Below are 19,199 nucleotides of genomic sequence, written 5' to 3'. Positions count from 1 at the left end.
TTTGCAATGTACTCTCTGAAATTTCAGCTATTTTGGATATGCATTTGTTTTTTTAACAATCATGAGCATGTTTATGTGGAAATTTAAAATTGAGCTGTCATTAAATATTTCTTTTTTTTGGAAAGGTAATACACTTAACGCAAATTAAAGACAAGTTGGCCGCTGTGCCCTGGAACACTCTGCACAGGGATACTTTGGGCAGCTGAATTTAAACATGGCCGTACAAGCCTGGGTGACAATGAACATTTGCGACACCGAAAACTGCGAAGGGGGAATGAGCTCCAAAAAAGGCAAAGACTGTTTCTTTGGCCAGGAAAGTGATGGTGACTCTTATCAAGGCTAGTCATGGAGTTGTCTTAATTATCTTAAAAAAAGCGAAAACATAACTGGAGCAATACTAGGCATCATTGCTTGACGAGCTGAAGGCCGAAATTGCAGAAAAACGCCACATTTGCTGAAACAAAAAAATGTTGTTTTACCACGACAGCGCACCAGCTCACACCTCAGCGATTGCCACGGCGGAAATGTACGAACTGCAGTTAGGACTGTTTGACCACCATCCTCACACACCACGTCTAGGCCCAATTGACTTTCTTTGGTCCCTTGGCTGAAAGTAAAAGTTGCGCTCGGAGGGCAGAGATTTTTGTCGAATGGGGCCGCCATCACCTTTGTAAACAACTATTTTGCACTCTCACGCAAAGGATTTTTAAAAAACACAACTGGGCGTTCGAAATGGCTGAAATTTCAGAGTGTATTTCAAAGCATGCGCAAACACATTCCCCAAATTTTGTTGTCCTGCCAGCTTCATGTTGAGGTCGGAAACTTTTCAAACAACCGTTGTACTCTAAATTGCGCTGCTGAACTTTCGGTAACTGCTGTCACAACTCGGTTCGTTGTTTTCAGCCTACCTGAATCTCTCTGTCGATTTGGAGGGTGCCGTCAATGGCTGCAGGCCCTGAGAAGCCAGTACGCGTGCGAGAGCCTGAACAGTGACTTTGCGCGGGTTGCGGGCCTGACGGCTTCTCGATGCTCAAGTGCACTAACGGTGGCAGCACTTGAACCCCGTTTGGCCCATCCAGTTTCGTCCCGAACGACACTGAGACTACCGGCAGGGCAGAGGCCTCAGGCGGATCACATTTCGCAGAGCACTTGGCAACCACAAAGTTGTAATCACATTACTTAAACCACCTTTTACAACTATAATTTATTAATTTGTCTGTCACACTCTCACTGCTTCTTGATCTTGCCAAATTTGGGTTTTAATTTTTTTCCCCCGCAAAATTACAGATATGTAGCCTCACCAAGGCACAAATTATATTGTGGTTGTCGTAGAAGTCATAAAAATTGGCTACAGTTATTTCTGTCCCAGTTGTAACAATAATTATCCCCCCCTTCCCCTCACCAGGAAAAAAAAATCACATGATCTACTAGTACCACAAACTCTAACAAAGGATTCAAAAATATTCAAGCTGGAAGGAATCCCTTCTCTAGGTAATTAAAACATCTTTTCAGTGACATTTCAGAGTCTGCTCCCAGATCACCCACTCTTCATGCTTCTGAAGGTTATTTTGGGAAAGTACATCTCTTCAGAGCTTCTTCATACACTTGCAGTTTCCACCGGCTCCCGATAAAAATCTATCTTAGTGATTTCTGGCCTGTTCATATGCTGTTTCATGTTGTGTGTTTGTAGTATTTTGTAATAGTGAGAGCGTTTACCCGCGAGACAGTGTTGGCAATTTGGAGTTGGCCGACAGGACTTCTCGAAATAAGTTTCAGACAAGGCTTAAGTTTTGACCTTCAATGCCAAGGTAAGAAATTTTTATTTCTCAAATTGTTTGCTTCTGTTGGACTGCATGGTTTCTTCGCTGCTTTGGTAAGCAACTGTGTTCTGGTATGATTCACAACCCAAACTTTCAATTATGTAATTAGAACATTCCTTAACAGAGCTATTTCCTATGTTTTAAATGTTACGTGCAATAATAAAAGTTATGAATAAATTATGTACCATTTTGCATGCAAATGAAATTAGTTAAAAATAAATGTATTTTTTTATATTTAATTAAAATGTTTTAATGTAGTAGATACATTATGTAGGTCTGAACATACGTAGCACAAAATTAAATATATTCCTGCATGATCCTCACTTAATTAGACAATAGTATTTGTAGCACAATGTCCTTAAACAGCACACTTTACCCACAAATTTGTTCTTCTAAAATGCAAAACAGTAAAAATGCTCATTATAGTCTTCTCTAATCTCTTCAAGTATTTCTGAGTGATAATGATGTTTAAAAGACCATGCAAGAAGAAGTATTTTAAAAAGAATGTTCTAGAACCTAACATACAACTTTTTTTTTTACCAAACTCTTAAATATGATTAGTAAAACTATCCCTTATTTATTTTCAAATTTTTGAGATATGTTCTTTAAGTTGTAACAGGGTGTCGACACAATTTTTTGTGATAAAATTTCCCCAACTTTTCCCTGAACAAATTTTCAAATTTCCGGTACTAATTTTCTTAAAAACAATTAATCTATTTTGCTATTTTCTGAACGAAACAAGCAAATCCTGTCTTCACCATCCCCGTAGCCGATCTATAATTTTATAACAAAAATTTAAATTCAAAACAGAACCTTTCACACACCATTTTGTAGTGCCTGTGACTACGCACGAAAACGCCATTTAAAAAAAAATGCTTTCAGTCTGGGTGACGGCAGACTGGAGCATGACGTTTCTCCTCAAATTACTGCATCTGGGGAATTTTTTTAACTTTCCCAGGGTTTCAAGTAAATCCCCCGACTTACCCTGGCTAATTCCAACCTCCCTGTCTTTTTCCCTGATTTTCTGACTTTCCAGAACGTGAACAGCCTGTGTAATGTCAGCATACTTCATGGTCATTAAATATTATTATTCCACCGTCACAGTCGACAAACACTTCCATTCTGGTAGACGTAGACTAGACTAGTGTGCCGTTGCACTCCGTAACGTTGCATGTACTCAACCTGTTGTCATGAATTTTTAAATTTTTATTTTTTTAAACTGGACATCAATTTTGTGAATTTTTAAAAATAATTACTTTGTTATGTAAGTTTTGTATTTAAATCATATGTAAATGTAAATTGTGAGAGATGTGAAAATTATTTATTATCTAAAGTGAAGTGCTTCAATATATTTATATAACAAAAGGAAAAAAAAAAACATTAATTTAAAGGACTTTGTAAAATATAAACATACAAAGCAGTGCCATAGAGCCTAAGGTCCTGTAGCTTCCCTGTTGTGTTCCCCCCCCCCCCCCCCCCACGAGGTTAACCTAACCGACATACAGAACACTAGCCCCTGCGTAGTCCTCTGTAGTCACCGAGCTGGTGACACTCTAGGTGGGAAGAAGTAAGGGTGCTTCTAATTATGGTCAGGGGAGCAACAACAGGGGGAGGCAAGGGTATTTTGCCCCCCCTCTGAAACCTTGAAGTGGGGGCAAACGGGGGCAAAGAAAGTGCTGTGTAATCAATTTTTAGATAGTAATACTGCTTAAATAGCACCATTTTCCACCTTGAAATACAAATTTTCCCGGGGGAGCATCCCCGGACCCCCCGCTTCAATAGGGGGGATCGATGATTCTTTATGAACAGGTATATTGCCCCCCCCTTTGGAAATTTAGTTGTTGCGCCCCTGGTTATGGTGGGTAACCAGAGGGCACGGTTGTGGCGGTGGGAGCGGGAGGCACGGCTAGACGGTGTCGGGGTAGGCGTGACGCCGCTCGCTCCCGGCTCACGGCAGAGTCGCGCTCCTCAAGGCGTCTCCTTGCAGGAGGTCGGCGACTCGCGAGACGGCCTGGCGGCGAGAGAGCCCGACACGTCGGCGACCCCGGAGACCAGGACGCCCTGCAAGATCTCCAAACAGGTGACTCATCGCCCGGGACGGCGTTTCATTTTCAGTTGCGAGCCGACCAGCGTATAGGCAAGATAATCGCTCTCAAAGACGATATTTACTTGTTGGCCTGATCTTGGAGTGACGTGATTTGAAACAGCACGAAAGAAAAATAGCAAAACAATGATACCACTGGAGCAACTGAAAACCTACGTGATTTTTTATTACATCCGTGTTTATCGGAGATTTTGCTTATCTGAGGTAGCCACGATCCACATTAACTTATTTAATCAAACCTCTACTGTAGTACATAAACGTAAGTTAACAGAACTTATAGAACAAGATAACTCACAAAGACAAACCAGAGTAGAATCCCGGTGGTAGGTTTCTAACCTAGAATGTTCCATAGTTTAAATTGTGGCGTACATCACAGCGAGTCAACAGATCTTTCCTCGTCTGTACTTTATATCGTCAATGTTGACAAGATATTGAACTCTAATTTATTCACATGTAAACATTTATTTTGGCTTGTTTCAGCCACCCCAGTTCTATAAAAGAACTTCATATTCATCACACTAACCTAATGTCAACATGCCTACTCAACAAAATAAAAGACTTGCTCCTTGCATTACAGTTTCTGAAGTGAAACTTCTTTGCTGAGAGGGGTACCATTTTTGAGCGTTATGAAAATTCTGGTCGCAAGAAGGGAATAGTTAAGTACGTGGTGGGGGAAGCAGTAGAGGAGTGTGTGTCTGCAGCAACACCACTCCTACGCATGCACTAATGGTGGGATGAGAAGACTGCAAAGGAGTGGGGGGGAGGGGGGGGGGAAGGACTGATACAACAGTAGCATGCTATATGCTAGTTGTAATGGCCGGAAGGGGAGACGTCAAGGGTGCTTGTGTTTATCTACTCTTCAATTTTCGCAGCAACTAACGATTGTCAGTACCATAATTTTTTAATTTTTATTTAAAGTATCTACAATTTATTTATTCGTGTGGAAAAGTTATTGATTTGTGCAATTGAGTTTATATGTTTCATTCATTTTTTTATGCGAACTGTGTGATTGAAAATGTAAATAATTTCATCTCTTGTCCACAACTAACAGGCAAGATGTTTTCGCTTCTGCCGTGCGTGGTCTCCACACACATTTTTTGACGTGATAAAACGTCTTAATAAATCGACGAACGCCAGGCTGCACGCAAAAAGAGCACGTCTCATTGTCACGTTCCGCCTGAGCCGAGCGTGCGAGCAAGAGAACAAACGATAGAGAGGCACGATCGGCCTAAGCGTTCGGCTTGTGGTGACGCATCTATCTCTCTTCCACTCACGTTATCAACGTGAAATTATCGTCCGTAAACCTGACATTACAGACAGCCCAGCCCAGCCCCTTTTTTTCTTCTTCTTAGGTCGGAGTGGTTGCGCTGAGAGACGCTGTGTGCTCCCAGTCTGTGCAGGACACTCTCCTCGACGAAGGACTGCGAGTGGTGAAGGAGCTGGTCGGCAAGGGCTGCCACGCGGATCCCCTCCAGGACAACAAAGTGCAGGTCAGGCAACTCTACTCTCCGCTCCCACCTCGAGGCACGGGGGCGCGTCCAGAAACCCTGGCCACCACGTGCATAGCCCACTACAACTCTACATGCCCGTCCACTTTCCATTCTAGCTTCCCACAAGCACCACACAGCAGTCGCTCCGACTAGCTGGCCGTGCGCATTCACCACATCCCGGTGTTACTCGGCCAATCAGCTCTAAAACGTCCCACTACGTCATCATTCGAGAACTTTATTTAATAACTAAGGAAAAGCGTGTGTAGGGAAGATAGTGCCGAATATTATTTTAGTTTGTTTATTATGTTCACACAAAGGAGCTGGCTGAAAACATCACAGTTGATTTTCTGAAGGAGAAAAAAAATTTTTTTTTCTGCATTTCATTTCGCAATTCTTGAGCTGTATTTGTTTTTATTTTGTTGTTATAATCACACACTACCAGCTACAGCAATATTAATTTTTCAAATGCTAAAACAATCAAAATAAAGAAAGGACGGGGTTAAGTTTGTGTCCATTGTAGCCAGGCCGCTGTGCTAGTTTTGTGCTGTCAAATTGCTTATCGCAATAGCGATCAATGTGGCGATACTATATACGCTGATTGTGGTCGGGCCTTACAATAACTAGCGCCCAACCTGAAGGATCAGCGGAAAGAATGTGTGGTTGGTGGTCTCAAGTCCCGGTTTCAACACCAGGGTTGCCACACTCTCACTTCAACCAATCCCAGAGTTGTCTCATCAGTAGCTCTGACGAGACAAGATATGTACTAAGATACTTCCCACTGTCTCTAGCAGCGTGGAGGTGAAGGAACTACACAACACGCAATCCTCAGCCAGGAGTGAATTTTTTTTTTTTCAAATTTGAACATTTGTATTTAAAAAATCTTACATTACTACTGACACTAACACACTGACGTATGGGCCTACAGTAGTAGCTGTAGGTGACGTAGCGTCTCACACAGGAACATACTAATGTGTTCAATGATATTTTGCAATTTTTGTTCCATAACCCTTGTGGCCGGTGTGTGTCCGGCAGGTGATAGCCTCTGGCGGAGGCGGGAACATCATCGCGGTGGCCAACCCAGCGTTGTCGATGTCACCGGCGCTGCCTGACCCCACCAACCACAAGCTGCCCCTGACGCGGTCGCACGGCGCCGTGACGATGAAGCAGGAGCCCCCCTCCCCGCCCGAGAGCACGCCCGCCACGGACTGAGGGCCACGCGGTGCCTCGGGCCCAGTGCACTCCCTCCAGGGGAGTTCTTCACGACCTTCGTCAATACAATAGCATCGGGATCTTTGTGGTTCTTCACGATCTTCGTCGACAAGATGGCATCTAGAGCTTCGTTGTTCTTCAAGACCTTCATCGACACTATGGCATATGGATCTTCATTGTTCTTCACGACAGTCATCTATACAGCATCTGGATCTTAATTGTTCTTCACAACCATCATCTATACAGCATCTGGATCATCATTGTTTTTCACAACCATCATCTATACGGCATCTGGATCATCATTGTTCTTCACGACAGTCATCTATACAGAATCTGGATCTTCATTGTTCTTCACAACCATCATCTATACAGCATCTGGATCTTCATTGTTCTTCATGGCCTTTAACGACACAATGGCATCTGGATCTTCATTATTCTTCACGAAATTCATATCAACACAATGCCATTGTTCTTCATGAAATTCATCGACATGGTCTTCTCCAATCTTCACAACTTTTTTGAGATTTTGTCTAACCTATAAAGATGGCAGAAAAACTTAATGTTTATAATTTTGACAAGCAATTAAGTTTTCGTTCACTCATGAATTAAATTTTAACTCTTACCATATATATATATATATATACATACACACACACACACACAAATCAAAAACCTTTTTTGATTTAAATACAAATAATACTGCTATGGGATATTTCTAGAGAATGTAAAAATTTGCATATTAATTTCCAGCTAGGTTAAAATCCCAACATGTATTTGCTGTTTCTGCTATTGGCTCACAATTAATCTGAATCTCAGGACCAATGAGAAACCCTTTCACCCAAGAATACAAGGACTGCAGAGTCTATTACAGAGGTCATTGAACTCAACTTTTTTCAGTCTCCAACTATAACAAATTTTTATTCTGTCCGACAAACAAGTGCTTCTTTCAGTATAGTAAAATGTATGCAGAAGACAACAAAAATTCTGAAAATGAAATGTGAATTCAACTGTAAGGAAAGTGTTGCATTCGTGATAAACCAACGTACATTATGTTTACTTTGCTGCGTACAAGAATTTCAATGAATTGTATCTCTTCAGTGAACAAATTACTCTCTCGTGGATCCAGATTTTCCAAAATACTCCGGAAGGACCGGGATTAATGCCAAAAGGAGGAGTGTCAATGGTGAGCGGCAATAATGACTCGCTAAAAAAACTCCTTTGTATAAGTGATAACTGTGATATTTGTGTTTAACATAAGAGAACGAGCAAACTAGTAATATTTGAACTTACGTGATTTTTTTTCTTACATTTGCAGACTATAAAACTTAACAGTAAACTTACAAAATATTCGGCTGCAAAGTAAAGTATATCATTTCCTGTAAAGCAAATCCACACAATATTTAAAAAAAAAAAAACTACTTTTTTATTTTCTATTTAAAGCAATTAATAGGTAACAAAAACTATTTCTATTTGTATCACATATAGTACAGGAAAGTTACAGTTATTCTGCAAAAAAAATTCAATCAAGTTATCAAAACTTTCATAATTGAATTAAAGCAGTTAAAAGTATGTTTTAAAGTATATTGTGTTCTATCATCTTATTAAAATTTCAGTTACATTTATAAGTCTTCATAAAAAACTTATTAATTTGTTTTCTAATTTTTAAGAATAAATATATCTGTGGATATGCTTGTGACTGGAAAAAAAAAAAATATTACATACATATTTCATTACATACAGTCATATTGAAATTATTGTTATATTAAGTGTTAAGCAAATTTATGTCAGCAAACCTGTGTAATGTTTATACATAAGTAAAATTACACGTATCAGCACTGCAGAAAGTTTTTATATATCTATACTAGTGCAGTCAAATGTGAATACTCAGATTCTCCAAAACCAATGCTAACAACGCGCACACAGCTGTCACCAGAGTTACAATACTTTTCAAACTGGAGGGTTTACATGCTTGCATACTGTTTCTTGGTTACGATTTGTCAAAATCTAGAGAAGTTACACGACACGTTACTAATAAGTAGGAACAAGATTATTTTGTTTTATTTTCAGGTTGATTGTGTTCTCAAAACAGGATATTTTGATGTTTTTATTTTTATACATTGTATAAAAACCAAAAAAAAATAGTGTATGCACGATTAAAAAAATATGAAACTATTTTTTCATTGTTACTTCACCAAAATAGTCTGTATAACGGGAAAATAAGTTGATAGGAAACATCTTAAATGGAAACAAATAACATATCTTATTTAGAAAATGGCGAGACCGAAACATTTGACCATATTGGCCGGGAAATCATATTGTGCAGCTCAATCTCAAACGAGTATTGTAATTATGTTGTTTTTTCCCCATTATAACTACCCAACTGCCTGACAGCAATTTTAAAAACCAATTGCTGTTGCACAGTACTTTCTCCTGTCATGTTTACAACCTACACAAAGCCCTCGGAATCCAACAGCAGGACCAAAAACATCATGCGACGTTTATGTCAGAATTTTTTCTTTCCAAATTTTTACGTCCTGAATTAACGGTGCGACGATTATGCAATAAAACAAGGTATATGGTGTATTAACTTGTATCTTGTGTTGAATGCTTTGCTGTGTTATTTCGGTTTTATCCCAATTCACCCTATAATCCTGTCCCTACTAATAAGGAATGACAAACGCAGCAAGAAACTTTTTGCAATGCGGTTATACTGAGTGACATTGAAAGTGATTAACTTTAACAGTTAGCTGACAGCAACATTTAAAAAATATCTTAAACTTATCTATATACTCATTAGCATGGTTGGTATTTTTTAGTAGTTAAGAACATTAAATATTCAAACATTTATTTTTAAAGTGCAAACTTTGAAGTGTCAGTGTAATATTACTGATGGATATTATTGCACAGGAACCCATCTGCATCTATTTTTCTTTCCCTATATTAACATGAGCTAAACTCCGGTAGTAATTAATTATCTTGCCCACATACGTTTTATGATGTCAGCAAGTAAAAACGGGCATTCACACAAAGTAGATATTTACAAAAAAAAAAATTAAACAAAAAAAAAGTGGTTTCATATAGAGAATATTTATACTGTATAACACGAACATTGTACATCACTGTAAGAAATAATTTTGTAATGTAAGTTTCTGTACACTAAATAGATGATGTAGTTTGTGTTCTCTGTATTCAACATTTGTTACAAGTACATAGTTATACAATCAAGACTGTACATAAAAGACTTTTTGTTAACTTCTAATGCTTGAAAAAAAATTAAAGAAGATTATTTTATTCTATGTGCATAAAGGTTTCTTTTTATTTCAAGTAATTCTTTGAAAATCACATTTCCAAAAGCTGTGCATTTTCTGGTTTTACTTGCAAATTACAATTTAAAAACTGCCCGTCATGAATAGAAAAAAACAAACAAAAAAAATCAAAATGTGTGCAAAAATATTTTAGTGTTTGTTCTGCAAAGTTATAAACTTCTACCGAGGCAAAATTTCAGCAGAACGATCAACATGTATTTAATTTTTGTGATTTAATAAACTTTATTAAGTAGCCTTCTACGTTTTGAAACCACAAGATATGTGCTGATTTGTTTGACATTATATTTTTTTATGAATGTAAATTTCGTAATTATGTAGTATGTGAATCAAAAGAACACTTTTAAAAACAAATGATGTTTGCAATTCATGGATATATCAAGTTGATAAACACTGTCAAAAAGCAAGCAAGGCGATACGAGAACTTAATCCTGTTGGTGTGTGTAGCGGTAGGCAGTCCCCCCCGACCTTGCCGCGACCTTGCTCGCAGATAACACAGCAACTGGACTCCAGCAGATACTGTGTGCTTCCCTCCAACCCTCCATTCAACCTCCCCCTTGCTTCTTCACCCCTCCCCCGAGAAGCTCCGACCATTCACACTACCTGCAGCATGAGACCAGTAGCCCAGCGCGCTAAACATCTTTACTAGGGAGGCCCCTTGAAACCAAATTTAAGATCTTTATGTTGTTTATATTATACATGAAATTCATAAAACATAAATTGCTGGTCGATTTCCTCCGGGCCCTCTAGAAATACCCAGCGACTATCAGGTTGGTCACTGCTCTATTGTGTCATGTCATCCTGTCTTTCTCACGAGGACTGCACATTGTTACGATTTCATTTTTGAGCACCATACTGGCTTGCGTGCAAGTCAAATCACTTTCTGGAAAAAATGAAGTCTAGACATATGTACTATGGTGAATACAAATACCTCGTGAACCAATTTTAATTTAATACAATTTTCTTACACTTTATTTTTTTAATTAAATCATTTAACACAAAAATGAATGAACACAATACAAAAAACCTTTACCATTTGCAGGAACATGCCAATTTTTGTGTGCGAAAGCTTAAACCTTTTCAGAAATAATCCCTACTAACATTATAAATGTGAAAGTGTGTTTGTCTGTTTGTCCTTCTTTCACGCAGCAACGGAGCGACAGATCGACATGATTTATTGCATGTAGATAGTTTATGGGCCGGAGAGTGACATAGACAACATATAATTATGAAATTACATCCTTAAAGTAGTAAAAAAAGGAGTAGATTCAGTTTTATAATGATAGGAAATCATAGGAGGTAGGTCATACACACACAAACAGTGAGTGTGTCCTATCTCTATATCCGCCACACAGTCATATAGTAAGGTCTGGTAACTTCCTACGGTTTCCATCTTATATAAATGATTATTTTAACAAAGGTTTTTTTCTCCTTCAAACATAACCGCTGCACGCCACAGCACTTGTACGCAAGGCTGCAATCACACGACTTTGGGCACATTGGCAATGATCGGCTTGGGCCGGGTCTTGAACAGCAGCTTCCGCCTCACCAGCCCCTTGACGACGTACTCCGTGGGGGCTCCAGGGGAGGGCTGGGGGTGCGCCCGCTCCATCACGGCGAACGGCTTCTCCAGCGACACTTCCTTCCCGTACAGGATGTGGTGCCCGATGATCAGGACAGGGACGCCCTGGAAACCACGTTCGCACACTTGCCCCTAGCAGCTACACCGCTGTCAACTTACTTCGACTCTCCTCGCAATAATCACACTGTATCATCTTTGACTCACTGCACCGAGTTTTGTACTGGAATGCTAAAAAGGTCACTTTCTTACCATACAGAATGTGGTGTCCGATGATCAGAATGGGGACGCCCTGGAAACCACGTTCGCACACTTGCCCCTAGCAGCTACACCGCTGTCAACTTACTTCGACCCCTGGCAATAATCATACTGTATCATCTTTGACTCACCGCACCGAGTTTTGTACTAGAATGCTAAAAAGGTCACTTTCTTTCCATACAGAATGTGGTGTCCGATGATCAGAATGGGGACGCCCTGGAAACCACGTTCGCACACTTGCCCCTAGCAGCTACACCGCTGTCAACTTACTTCGACCCCTGGCAATAATCATACTGTATCATCTTTGACTCACCGCACCGAGTTTTGTACTAGAATGCTAAAAAAAAAGTCACGTCCTTCCCGTACAGCATGTTCGCACACTTGCCCCTAGCAGCTACACTGCTGTCAACTTACTTCAACCCCTGGCAATAATCACACTATATCATCTTTGACTCACCACACTGAGTTTTGTACTGGAACGCTAAACAAGTTTTTAGCGTTTAAGAAAAAAACATACAAATAATATTACATTATTCACTGGTCCCTTATTTTAAATCCTATATCTAAGAAGCACTGAGCTATTTTCATTAATTTGCTCTTCGTAGTCTTTTGAGTTTATCTAGTAACCTAATGTAACTCATTTTTGGCTCCACACTAGGTTAGTGATGGTTTGAAGCAACCGTTTTGATATATAATAAATTCTCACGTCAGAATTAAAGAATCTTAATTTCTAATCTCAGATTGCATTTTGTAAATATGTTACATTTATGGTTGTTACTGAAAGTCACAATCACACGCTCAAGAATTATTTTTTTTCATTTTCCAGAACAAAAACCCAAGAATATTTAGACACTGTTTTTTACAAATTACATAGTTGATATTTCGTCCAAATTAGCACAACAAAATACAAACTGCTGAAGAGCTATTTTCAAACTGAGATAGTTGTAATTATTTATTCCTCTACATAGCCTATAATTTTTTTTCATTCAAAACCATTTAATTTTTTAATCTAAATTACCTAAATCACACAATTTTGCAGTTAGAGAATTTTTTTTAGATATCAAGGAAATTCATACACTAAAACTGAGTACTTTATATTAAAATTTATAAGTTATATAATTGTTTGCCTTGCTTCTCTTGTTTTCCCAAACATTCCTAAGGTTCACCTTTGAGTTCAAAACTGAAACCTCAACGGTGAGATACTACTGCTACACGAATTTAAATGGACTTCTCCCACTGCCTAATGCGAGTCGACAGAAATCACCGACGATACGCCAGGCAACGGGTAATGTAAACCACAAGTGCATAGTGTTTTTCCACATCATCCCCGACTAGTTTCGACTTCTTCCCTGACTCTTCAAAACTGTAGGACACTGGGGAGACCCCAACCTTCAGAGAGTGTTGAGAAAGTGGTGGGTGGGAGTGAGGAAAGGGTTGCAGGTGGCCGCCAGGAACTTAAGGAGAATTTCTCTGTATTTTGTGTGTGTGTGTATGTGTGTGTGTGTGTATTGGGGAGGGGGGGGGGGGGAGGATGAGTTTGTCCCCACTGTTTGGTTTCAAATTGTTTCATTTTGTTTGTGGGAATAATATATTTGGTAAATATGTAGTTGGGCGGTATTTGCGGAAAAAAATGTTAAAAATCCGAAAATACCTTTATTAGATGCTCTTCAACTTCCTCTTTTCATTAAAAGTGGCGGAGATAAGAAATTCCAAATACTTTAGGAGATATTGAATTTTTAAATTTCATCACAATTATAGCAGTGCGTTCATGTGGCTTTCACCATTGTTTCTTGTTTACGAGCATCTATTTTTTTATTGGATAATGATGTCACGTGATTGTTCGTGACAGGCCAGAATTCAAATTAACCAATACGTGATTATTTACTTCATTTATTGTTTAAAACAGTGTTTAATTACCGCCTCCAACTTAGGCGAGTTTTTAACGTTTCTAATTTTAAAGTCTTATTTTTCATTGTTGCGCAAGTAATAAGTAACAAAAAATTTTTACGTGAGTCTTTCTGTTAATCCTTTGTCCCGGTTTGTTAGGTCAGGTCAGTTACATTATAAATACTTTAAAACTAAAGAACCATTGAAATAATTTCATTTTATTTCTAATGTACGCTTAGTTTCAAAGTATTTATAATGTAACTGACCTGACCTAATTGACCATTTTCATTAATTAGGCATTCACAAACACATTGCAAAATAAAATAAAATGGCGATGGTCGAATGATAAACACAGGTCTTGTATGCAAAATAAGAACGGCGATATCTCCTAAAGTATTTGGAATTTCTTATCTCCGCTGCTTTTAATGAAAAGAGGAAGTTGAAGAGCATCTAATAAAGGTATTTTTGGACTTTTAACATTTTTTTTCACAAATACCGCTCAACTACATATGATGAAATTTTAAAATTCGATATCTCCTAAAGTATTTGGAATTTCTTACCACCGCCGCTTTTAATGAAAAGAGGAAGTTGAAGAGAGTCTAATAAAGGTATTTTCGGATTTTTAACATTTTTTTTCGCAAATACCGCTCAAGTACATATTTACCATATATTTTTTTTATAATTGAGGGTGAAGGGGGAGAGATATCCCACCCCCTGCATAAGCCAATGAGGTTGTAGCATCGCCCACCTTGGTGGTGAAGTGCAGGTCCCCGATGAACTGGTCAAAGAGGCTTCGCCTCGACCGGGACTCCAGGTCGCCCTGCAGCTCGACCACCGCCCACTCGCAGCAGCCGTCGCCCCCCGGCCTGCACACGGGAGAGAGTCCCGCCAGGAGGTGTGGGCAGCGATCCACGTACGAGCTGTCGCGTGACACGCACCTCGCCGCTTGCCCCGAGCTCCTAGTATAGGTACTGCATTTGGTATGCGCAATTTCGTAACTTCGCAGAATCAACTCGTCAGATTTACTCCGGCCATGCCGTGATCGTCTTTCTTAGCTTCTAGTATAGGTACTGCATTTGGTATGCGTAATTTCGCAGAATCAACTCGTCAAATTTACCCTTGCCCTGCCGTGATCGTCTTTCTTAGCTCCTAGTATAGGTACTGCATTTGGTATGTGTAATTTCGTAATTTCGCAGAATCAACTCGTTAAATTTACCCCGGCCACGTCGTGATCGTCTTTCTTAGCTCCTAGTATAGGTACTGGATTTGGTATGCGTAATTTCGTAAATTTGCAGAATCAACTCGTCAAATTTACCCTGGCCATGCTGTGATCATCTTTCTTAGCTCCTAGTATAGGTACTGCATTTGGTATGCGTAATTTCGCAGAATCAACTCGTCAAATTTACCCTGGCCATGCCGTGATCATCTTTCTTAGCTTCTAGTATAGGTACTGCATTTGGTATGCGTAATTTCGCAGAATCAACTCGTCAAATTTACCCTTGCCCTGCCGTGATCGTCTTTCTTAGCTCCTAGTATAGGTACTGGATTTGGTATGCGTAATTTCGTAATTTCGCAGAATCAACTCGTTAAATTTACCCCGGCCACGTCCTGATCATCTTTCTTAGCTCCTAGTATAGGTACTGCATTTGGTATGTGTAATTTCGTAATTTCGCAGAATCAACTCGTTAAATTTACCCCGGCCACGTCGTGATCGTCTTTCTTAGCTCCTAGTATAGGTACTGGATTTGGTATGCGTAATTTCGTAAATTTGCAGAATCAACTCGTCAAATTTACCCTTGCCCTGCCGTGATCGTCTTTCTTAGCTCTAGCATAGGTACTGCATTTGGTATGCGCAATATCGTAACTTCGTAGAATCAAATCGTCAAATTTACCCCGTTCATGCCATGATCGTCCTTCCGCGGCCTTTGGGCTGCCACCCCATCACCTCCTCTTCAAGCCCGTTTCATGCTTGCCCTGTCCTCACCAGGAACGAGTGTTTCCCTCTTAGCATTCGCCTTCACTCCCTCTGTATCTTCCACTCAAAAATCTCTCATCCCTCAGTACACACCGAGTGCAACCTGTCTCCCAGCATCAATGTCCCCCCCCCCCCCCCAACCACGCCATGATCACCTTTATCACTCTCACCAGCCTTCCTACATGCTCCACAAGTATTTTTTTTTAAAATTCCTACATGCATTAAAATTACTTCCATAAGCTGGAGTGACAAACACGCCACATTCAATAGCCAATGAAATACAAGGTCCTGTGACGTCAACACGACGAAATATGCACCCTAACGATCCGCAATAACTACATTATATTTCTAATTTTGTCATGTTGTGCCGCACACGACGGTAAGTAAATCAGAAACCTAAAACTTCCAAAATATTTAACTTTTTGGTAAATCTTAAAAAATAAAACAATTTGTTTTATTTGAACTTCAACTGTTTATTATGTTTATTTTTATTTTTAGTATGGCTAACAGCAGAATTATTTTGTGCGCCTTATCTACATAAATGTAATTTGCTTCCTTGTATCTAAAATAAACTATATCTCGCTTTATGGAATGACAACTAAATTTATATTGATATGCACTTCCGTCATCAGCAGGAAAAAAAGATTTATATAGGGTGTAAATTGTATTTTTTCTTCACATATTCCACATTTTATGGACGCATTTGGCTTGGAATGATTTGTCATTGTGTTAATCTTGTAATGGTATTGTAACCCTATTAACTCTGTTGTTCAGTAACAATGTCCTATGCCTAACAAAACATATTGTGGGGCATTGTGACTCCAAGCTTAAAATATTTTCGGTAAATATGTATTGTACGGATTAGCGCCAAAAAAAATCGTACAAATATGAAATAACTTTCATTATATGCTATCTTACGTCCTCTTTTAAGAACCGCCTGCGGAGATAAAAAATTCCAATTACGTTTGGAGATATCGTATTTTTTAATATTCATTTTTTGGCGATTTTTTTAAAAAAAAATTTTAAAAATCCGAAAATACCTTTATTCTGTGCTCTTTAACTTCCTCTTTTCATTAAACCCGGCGGAGATCAGAAATTCCAAATACTTTAGGAGATATGGAGAGAAAAAAAATCATACTTGTAAACAAGCAACAATGGTGAAAACGCGGGAAGCCTACGATTCAAACATCCTTCTGGACATACCCGAATACTCACGTTGGCAAGCCTTCTTTTCTTAAAATTAGCAAGAAGTAATTAAAAATACTTTAAAACACTGTGGATGGTTGGTTATATTAGGTAAGTATAGCTACATTAAAAAAACTGTAAAGTAATTTTATGGTTGCTTAGCAAATAACTTTTTAATATGTAGCTATCCAGCGCTAGGAAACCGTTTACATGATTTCACAGTATTTTTAATGTAGCTATCCTAACCAAATCAACCATCCACAATGTTTTGAAGTATTTATAATGTAGCTAACATAACCTAAATGACCATTAGTTTTCATGAGTTGCATATTTATTTACAATAAACAAAAAAAAAAAACCAAAGATGCACGATCGGGCGTTTGCCTCTCATCTGTTGAAAGAAGGCTTGCCAACGTGAGTATTCAGGTATGTCCAGAAGGATGAGTGAATCGTAGGCTTCCCGCGTTTTCACCATTGTTGCTTGTTTACAAGTATGATTTTTTTTTTTCGCGACGTAGTTGAACGACTACATCACGTAAAAAGAAAATTACGTGAGTTCCTACTGTTCATCCTTTTTCCCGGTTTGTTAGGTCAGGTCAGCTACATTATAAATACTTTAAAACTAAACAACCATTAAAATTAATTTTTATTATTTTTAATGTCCATTCAGTTTCAAAGTATAAGTAAACTTTTAGATGTAAAATTATTCTGGAATACATTTCAAAAATGTGAATAGCCATTAGGAAATATAATAGCAACTTTAAAAATACTCTAACGTCAAAACTGTCTCCTACTGTAGCTGACCTGACCTAATCTACCTTTGTCCCGTTTTGTTAGGTCAGGTCAGTTACATTATAAATACTTAAAACTATACAAGTAAAATTAATTGATATTATTTTTAATTTCCGTTTATTTTGAAGTATTTATCATGTAACTAACCTTACCTAATGGAAAATTTCTGTTATTTAGGCATTCACGCACACACGGCAAAATATAAAATGGCGTCTGTTGAATGATTACATAGGGCTTGTATTGCAAAATAAGAACGGCTATATCTCCAAAAGTAATTGGAATTTTTAATCTCCGCAGGCGGTTTTGAAAAGAGGACGTAAAAGAGCATATAATGAAAGTTATTTCATATTTGTACGATTTTTTTTGGCGCTAATCCGTACAATACATATTTACCATATTTTCTAATGATTCTGTAAAAAAAGTTTGTTTCCGTAATAATCATTTTAAGTAGAAGTTAGGTTAGGTTAGGTTAGGTTAGGTTAGGTTAGGTTAGCCACATGTGAAACCTGATATTTTCGGATTGAAGGTTGGTATAAAATCATTGTAAATATTACCTGTAATGTAAAGATCGCGACGTATCTGGTAATAAAAGCGTAGCCGAGTCTGTTTTCCACGAGAGATTATCACCACCCTACTATTTTTGTTTTGACTAAATCACACAGAAAAGAGCTAAGTTTTCAAGTTATGTAACGTGAGGTTTAAACCGCCACTTGCGCAGAGTGTGCGGCTACGAGATTACCCTTTTAACTCAGTTTACTGTGCGGTAGCACGTAGCAAGACATGGCACATTCAACATAAGTTACCGATTGTCGTAGCAGGCACCGTGCAGTGCAACGGAAGTGGAGATATTGCATCCTAGAGAAAAACTTTAAATCACACTCCCAACAAAACACTGTTTACTAATTTCAAAAATTATATACGATATACCTACATTCTGATGAACACAGACATTTTTCAAAAACTCCCAGTTCCGATTTAAAACTGGTTCCAAACACATAACCAAAACAAACAACCAAAAGCGAAATGACCATGTACGAACAAACTTAACTACGCGCCAAAATATTTGGAGCCAAAGACTCAGTGTTGCCAGCCATAGTACACACAATTTGGGTAAAATTACCTCTGCATTCGAGTTCTTTCGGGTACAAGCATTTCTCAGTTCAGGTGTCATTCAGTCACTTACACAAGAAACGGATAAAAATAAAATATTGCTGTCTTCTTTAATACAAATATCATATAGGTACGCAGTTCTGTTAATTCTCATAATAGAGTGATAAGAGAATTTTTGTTGGGGGCGATGGGGAAGGACAATGTAAATTCGAATACTATTATTCCAGCCTTCCAGCCACATGCGATAAATTATATTTTCAGGTTAAAGGTTTGTGTAAATTAATATAAATATTTCATGTAATATAAACATAGCAATGTAAATTTGTGATATTGTGAAGTGTTTTTAGATTGACAAACAGAGAGGGGGAAGGGGATGCTGGGAGATTGGTTGAACAAAGGGGTGTATAGAGGAAGGAGGGATCATGGGTGGAAGATTCAGAGAGAGTGGAGAAGAACGGAAAGAGGAA

General features: G+C 38.5%; 2 protein-coding genes across 4 annotated transcripts in view; one reads left to right on the top strand and one right to left on the bottom strand.

Annotated features, from left to right (window-relative positions):
- Positions 1–7,279, top strand: part of LOC134536363 (NGFI-A-binding protein homolog) — a 90,707-nt gene extending 83,428 nt beyond the window's left edge. Inside the window, exons 11-13 of the mRNA XM_063376117.1 lie at positions 3,808–3,900; positions 5,277–5,414; positions 6,447–7,279. Of these exons, the coding sequence (XP_063232187.1) occupies positions 3,808–3,900; positions 5,277–5,414; positions 6,447–6,623 (408 nt within the window). The 3' untranslated portion in view covers positions 6,624–7,279. The remainder of the gene's footprint in view (positions 1–3,807; positions 3,901–5,276; positions 5,415–6,446) is intronic.
- Positions 7,280–9,691: 2,412 nt separating this feature from the next.
- Positions 9,692–18,690, bottom strand: LOC134536270 (chromosome transmission fidelity protein 8 homolog). Of its 3 annotated transcripts, none has more exons than XM_063375987.1 (3): positions 18,554–18,690; positions 14,419–14,629; positions 9,692–11,633 (listed from the first exon to the last, which is right to left on the bottom strand). In XM_063375987.1, the coding sequence occupies exons 1-3, from the start codon at positions 18,571–18,573 to the stop codon at positions 11,427–11,429; spliced, it is 438 nt and encodes a 145-aa protein (XP_063232057.1). In that variant the 5' UTR covers positions 18,574–18,690; the 3' UTR covers positions 9,692–11,426. The 3 variants fall into 3 exon arrangements, with proteins under 3 accessions (XP_063232057.1, XP_063232059.1, XP_063232058.1); XM_063375989.1 differs by having other exon boundaries at positions 14,419–14,536; positions 18,554–18,670; XM_063375988.1 differs by having other exon boundaries at positions 14,419–14,590; positions 18,554–18,655.
- Positions 18,691–19,199: the final 509 nt, after the last annotated feature.

This window comes from Bacillus rossius, chromosome 10, assembly GCF_032445375.1.
Source record: "Bacillus rossius redtenbacheri isolate Brsri chromosome 10, Brsri_v3, whole genome shotgun sequence".
NCBI lineage: Eukaryota > Metazoa > Arthropoda > Insecta > Phasmatodea > Bacillidae > Bacillus > Bacillus rossius.
Note: the sequence above shows the minus strand (reverse complement) of the source record. Positions and strands in the feature narration are given on the sequence as shown.